The sequence below is a fragment of the Scomber japonicus genome, chromosome 7, assembly GCF_027409825.1.
Source record: "Scomber japonicus isolate fScoJap1 chromosome 7, fScoJap1.pri, whole genome shotgun sequence".
NCBI lineage: Eukaryota > Metazoa > Chordata > Actinopteri > Scombriformes > Scombridae > Scomber > Scomber japonicus.
The window spans coordinates 35,861,583-35,868,059 of record NC_070584.1 but is presented as its reverse complement, the minus strand read 5'-3'; the positions used below and the strand labels follow the sequence as shown (position 1 = coordinate 35,868,059).

General features: G+C 47.1%; 1 protein-coding gene across 2 annotated transcripts in view; it reads right to left on the bottom strand.

Moving 5' to 3' along the window:
• Positions 1-3,371: 3,371 nt before the first annotated feature.
• The window catches only part of tmem259 (transmembrane protein 259), an 18,933-nt gene continuing 15,827 nt past the window's right edge, over positions 3,372-6,477 (bottom strand). For both annotated transcript variants that reach the window (XM_053322148.1, XM_053322149.1), the window contains exons 11-12: positions 5,199-5,298; positions 3,372-4,311 (exon numbers count right to left, since the gene is read on the bottom strand). In XM_053322148.1, the coding sequence (XP_053178123.1) occupies positions 3,466-4,311; positions 5,199-5,298 (946 nt within the window). In that variant the 3' untranslated portion in view covers positions 3,372-3,465. The remainder of the gene's footprint in view (positions 4,312-5,198; positions 5,299-6,477) is intronic.

Genomic DNA, 6,477 nt, shown 5'->3' with positions numbered 1-6,477 from the left:
CTCCCTCCTTTCCTTCCTTCTTCCTTCCTTCCTCCCTTCCTCTCTCCTTTCCTTCCTTCTTTCCTTTCTTTTCTTTCCGGAAGGACGACACGAGGGTTAAACATCTGGTATCTGTTGCAGTGCAGAATGATTAAGTTGACTTTCAGTTCAAAGAGTCCGAGGTAGGGGTTAGGGTTAGGGTGGGGGGGGGAGGGGGTCATGGTTGGGGGTTAGAGTCTGAGGTAGGGGTTAGGTGTGTTGAAATGTAACTGTGATCTTCATCATCCTCATGAAGAAGACTTTAAACAGCAGGTTGGGTTTCTCTCTCTCAGGATGTGTCTCAGATTAAATGTGTCAGCAGAATATTAAATGTTATTTAATATTAAAGCTGATTTTAATTTACATAATAATCTTTATCATCTATCACTTCTATAGTCTGCACATGTTTATATAACTTTAAATCTTTATGTATTTCCTCCTCTGAGTCTCAGAGATCAATAACGTGATCGATCACATTTAAATTAACTCTTATAAAGATTATTATGTAAATTAAAATCAGAAGTTATTGATCTGTGAGACTCAGAGGAGGAAATACATAAAGATCTATCTTTAGATTTACATTAAAACAATAAAAGATTTAAAGTTATATAAAAATCTGCAGATTATAGAAGTGATATATATATATATATGTACATATAATTATTCTATTACAATGATAGAATAAAGTGTGTATAAATATAATGAGGTGTGTGTTTGATCATGTGACAGCTGTGATATTAAAACACATTAAATATAATAAAGACATTTTAAACGACAGAGTGTCTGTCCCCAGGCCTGAAGGACACAGCAGAGAGGAGCATCGTCTTCCTCTAAAGGATCTCTGAGAGTTTTAAAGCTAATTAATGAAACCTGCTGCTCTGTCCTCTGTCCTCTGCTGCTCTGTCCCGTTATCTGCTGCTCTGCTCTGTCCTCTGCTGCTCTGGTCTGTCCTCTCCTGCTCTGTCCTGTCCTCTGATGCTCTGCTCTGTCCTCTACTGCTCTGGTCTGTCTCCTGCTGCTCTGCTCTCTGTCCTGTCCTCTGATGCTCTGCTCTGTCCTCTACTGCTCTGGTCTGTCTCCTGCTGCTCTGTCCCCTGCTTCTCCGTCCTCTGCTGCTCTGTCCTCTACTCCGTCCCCTGCTGCTCTGGTCTGTCCTCTACTGCTCTGTCCCCTGCTACTCTGCTCTCCGTCCTATTATCTGCTGCTCCGTCCTCCGACTCCTGCTGCACTGTCCTCTGATGCTCTGTCCCGTTATCTCCTGCTCTGGTCTGTCCTCAGTCTCCTGCTGCTCTGTCCTCTGTCCCGTTATCTGCTGCTCTGCTCCGTCCTCTACTGCTCTGGTCTGTCTCCTGCTGCTCTGCTCCGTCCCGTCCTCTGTCTCCTGTTTCTGGCTCCAACCTGCAGATCATTATCTAACCTCATGGAGGAGCAGCTCATTGTGTGTTTTCACTCAGAGATCAAACAGTTTGATTTAAGACACAAAGAAGTGAGACGTTACACAGTGTGAGTGCAGACTGGTGCTGTTTACTGGTTTTACTGGTTTTACTGGTTTTACTGGTTTTACTGGACAGTTAAATACAGTTTGATGAGTTTCAGACTAACGAGGCTACAGTCATCCAGCAGAGAGGCACGAAGAAGAAAAACCCACAAAGTCCATCAGTTTGGTTCAGTTAGCGACACGCAGCCACGTCACGCCTCCAGGCCCCGCCCCCGAAACGTCACGGACTCAGGCCCCGCCCAGAAACCACATCATGCCTCCAGGCCCCGCCCCCCGAAATGTCACGGACTCAGGCCCCGCCCGGAAACACGTCATGCCTCCAGGCTCCGCCCCTCCCGTAACCACGAATACCGAGACACAAAAAAAAAAAAATCGTGAAATATAACAAAACAAATAAAAACAAAGAAACTGAAAAATAATAAAAACATCCGGTCTGAGCGGGGGGTCAGGTGACGTCAGCTGGTCACCTAGGTAACGTCAGCTGGTCACCTAGGTAACGGTGCGTTCAGGTGACCGTCCCAGTGTCAGATTAAAGTTTATCGGCTACATTAAAACTCTGCTCACGTTAAAGCATCCCAGAATATATTATCATCTAACACTTAATAAAACTTTTACTGCAGTTAAACTCTGTTACCATGGTTACAGGCGAGCTGCTCTGTTGTCATTTCCTCTGATGATGTCACGGTGATGTCATCAGATCAGGTTAATGAGTTGAAATGTTTTAATTTTGTGTTTTTAGAGATTTTAGATTTATATAAATATAAACTATAAACGTTTATTCATCTGCCGACGCACCTGAACGCACCTGCAGACCCTCCAGTCCCTGAACGCATCACGGCCACAGGCCACGCCCTCTGCTGGGAGGCGGGGCCTGAGGGAGCCGGTGTCGTATTGCACAGCCAATCAGCTCGCTCTCCTCGCTGACGTCTCTTGAAGAGGATTATTGATTATTGATAAGGCATTCTGACAGGAAGTCCTGATCGGTCCGACCGGCTCCGCCCCAAAACCACTTCCTGTTCTCTAAGAGTTTATCTTCAAAATAAAAGCATATGGAACAAAAATAAAGTTCAGTTTGTGCTTGAACCTGTCAGTGAGGGCTGATCAGCTGATCAATAACCGATCACCACGATCAGTTCCCGCCGTGTTCAGAGAGACGCTGAGCTGCAGGAACATCTGAGTCTGATCAATCATCAGTTTCACCGTCTGTCTTTCAAATAATCAATTTTTAAAATGTTAAACTTCTGATCAATAATCAGAACTGATCGATCAAATTTAGATTGATTATTAAATTATCAGTAAAATCAGCTGACTTCAGTTTTTTTAACATTTTCTAAACTAAATAATTAAAGGAGGAAACGATCAGATTATTGATCATGTGACTGATCAGCTGGTGTTTCTGCAGCTGATCAATAACTGAATGAACCTCTGAACTCTTTTATTGATCTGAAACTCAAATGAAAGAAAAACTGATCAATTATTATCTGATACGATCAGCTGATCGATCGGTCGGTGTGAGTGAGGAGCTCTCAGGGTTCACCTGGATCCACATCAGAGGCTTTAAACCAGTTATTGATTATAGTTTGTTCTGTAAACGTTTTGATCAGCTGATTTTATTTTATTGATTATTTGATTGACAGACAGTAAAACAAACTGATCAGCTGGTCCCTCTGGAGGGCCGCCAGCCTCGGGTTGGACAACCAGAGAATCCTTTCAGATGTGGATCAACAAGAAACCTGAACCCTGATCAGCTGATCAATGGGCCCGATCAGCTGATCAATGGGCCCGATCAGCTGATCAATGGGCCGATCAGCTGATCAATGGGCCGATCAGCTGATCAATGGGCCGATCAGCTGATCAATGGGCCGATCAGCTGATCAATGGGGCCGATCAGCTGATCAATGGGCCGATCAGCTGACAGGTAGCACAGGTGGGGGCAGGTCAGGTGACTCTCAGGATGTGTGTGAGCTCTGCGGCACTCTGCAGTTCCAGTCTGTACCTGAACTCTGTGAGGGGGGGCAGTCTGTCTGTGGGGGGGCCGCACCTGCTGGCCCCGCCTCCGAGGGCCCCGCCTCCTCCTCCTGGGGCCCTCTGATTGGAGGAGGAGGAGAAGGGGGCGTGGCTGGAGGATCAGCTCCTCCTGCCGTGGCTTTAATTTCTACTGAAACTACGTTTGGATCCACCGTTACACTCTGCTCCTCTTCACCTCCTGCACCTCCTCCTCCTCCTCCTGCTGCTGCTCCTCCACCTCCTCCTGCACCTCCTCCTACACTTGCTTCTACTCCTCCTCCTGCTCCTCCTCCTCCTCCTACTGCTCCTGCCATCCAGAACTCGGCCACCACGCTGATCTCTGTTGCTCCTGCTGACCTCTGACCTCCTCCTCCTGCTGCTCCTCCTGCTCCTCCTCCTCCTGCGTCTCCCTGCTGGCCGGAGGAGGACAGAGCCTCGGTGATGATGGCGGCCGTCTGAGCGACCCAGTTCAGCTCCGACCGCACATCCCCTCCCACGGCTGCAGGAGAGGAGGAGGTGGAGGAGGGCTGAGGGTCGGGTGGAGGCTGTGTGGAGGAGGTGGGTGCTGGCTGTGTGGGGTCTGTGCCTCCTCCTGCTCCTCCTGCTCCTCCTGCAGCAGCGGCAGCAGCGGCGGCGGCGGCGGCAGCACTGTTGTTGTTGTTGAGGCTGTCCTGCAGAGCCGTCTGGTTCTGACCTCCCTGCTGGTTCTGTAACAACATCTCCTGAATCCTGATCTGCTGCAAGATGGCAGGAAGCTCGTAGTGATGGAAGAAATATATCATAGAGTGCTGAGAGAGAGAGAGGGGGAGAGGGAGAGAGAGAGAGAGAGGGGGGGGGGGGGAGGAGAGAGAGAGAGAGAGAGAGAGAGAGAGAGAGAGAGAGAGAGAGAGAGAGAGAGAGAGAGAGAGAGAGAGAGAGAGAGAGAGAGAGAGAGACAGAGACAGAGACAGAGACAGAGAGAGAGACGAGAGAGAGAGAGAGAGAGAGACAGAGAGAGAGAGAGAGAGCAGAGACAGAGAGAGAGAGAGAGAGAGAGAGAGAGAGAGACAGAGAGAGAGAGAGAGAGAGAGAGAGAGAGAGAGAGAGAGAGAGGAGAGAGAGAGAGAGAGAGAGAGAGAAGTTTATTTATTCTGAGATCAGCTGACACACAATAATAAAATAATATTCTTACTTTTCAAGTCTGGAAATCAATAAAATGGATAAAAAGAAGTCCAGAAGTAATGAACAGTAGTTAAATAATAACATTAAATAAAAGTAATATTAGTGTTTAATGTATTAATGAATCAGCTGTTTCCTGTATTGTATTGAAGTGTGTCCTCTTCTAAACTCTTCCTGTGTGTTCAGAGCTCCATCTGCTGGCAGCACAGAGACATGACACCCTGCTAGTAGAGAGTACACACTGCTCTGCTGTGTGTGTGTGTGTGTGTGTGTGTGTGTGTGTGTGCGTGTTACAGTGTGTGTATATGAGTGTGAAGTGTGTAAAGTGTGTACTATGTGTGTAAAGTGTATACTGTGTGTGTGTGTGTGTGTTAATTAGAGGAACATGCTGAGTTCTGCTTTAAAGCTCTAGTCATGTGATTCACTGCAGTGTGTCGTGTGTGTGTGTGTGTGTGACTGTAGTGATGAAGATGATGAAGGTGGTGATGATGAAGATGATGATGAAGGTGGTTCTGACCTGGATGAAGAGCCAGGAAGTGACCAGAGCGAGGCTGCTGTACTGTCCGTTGAAGCGGTAGTGATAGGCGTAGAAGGCGAAGTGATAAAGATAAAAGAACCTGAAACACACACACACACACACACACACACACACACACACACACACACACACACACACACACATTTATATCATCATCATCTATATTCATTTATATTTTTTTATATTTATATTTATTTATATTTATTATATTTATTTAATCTGTAACTGTGATGTCAGGAGGGTTTAAAGCAGGGGGGTCAAACATGCGGCCCGTGGGCCAGAACCGGCCCGCTGAGGGGTCCAATCCGGCCCACTTTCCTTCCTGTGTTCTTTTCCTTCCTTCCTTCCACTTGTCCTTCCTACCTTTCTTCCTTCTGTCCTTCCTACCTTCCTTTGTTCCTTGCTTCGTTCCTTCCTTCCACCTGTCCTTCCTCCTTCAGTCCTTCCTCCCTTTCCTCCTTCAGTCCTTCCTTCTTTCTGTCCTTCCTCCCTTTCCTCCTTCAGTCCTTCCTTCTTTCTGTCCTTCCTACCTTTCCTCCTTCAGTCCTTCCTTCTGTCTGTCCTTCCTACCCTTCTTCCCTCCTTCCTTTTGTCTGTCTTTCCTTCCTTCCCTTCTTATTTCCTTCCTTCCATCTGTCTTTCCTTCCATCCTTCCTTCCTACCCTCTTTCCTTCCTTCCATCTGTCTTTCCTTCCATCCTTCCTTCCTACCCTCTTTACTTCCTTCCATCTGTCTTTCCTTCCTTCCTTCCTTCCTACCCTCTTTCCTTCCTTCTCTTCCTTCCTTCCATCTGTCTTTCCTTCCCTCCCTCCCTCCTTCCTTCCTTCCATCTTTTTAATGATCCAGCCCACATGAGATCTAATTGAAATTCCTTCTGTCTGTCCTTTCTTCCTTCCTTCCTTCCTTCCACCTGTCCTTCCTCCCTTTCCTCCTTCAGTCCTTCCTTCTTTCTGTCCTTCCTACCTTTCCTCCTTCAGTCCTTCCTTCTCTCTGTCCTTCCTACCTTCCTTTGTTCCTTACTTCATTCCTTCCTTCTTTCTGTCCTTCCTCCCTTTCCTCCTTCAGTCCTTCCTTCTTTCTGTCCTTCCTCCCTTTCCTCCTTCAGTCCTTCCTTCCACCTGTCCTTCCTCCCTTTCCTCCTTCTGTCCTTCCTTCTGTCTGTCCTTTCTTCCTTCCTACCTTTCTTCCCTCCTTCCTTTTGTCTGTCTTTCCTTCCTTCCATCATCATTTAAGAGATTCTGGCTCCAAACACCCTGAG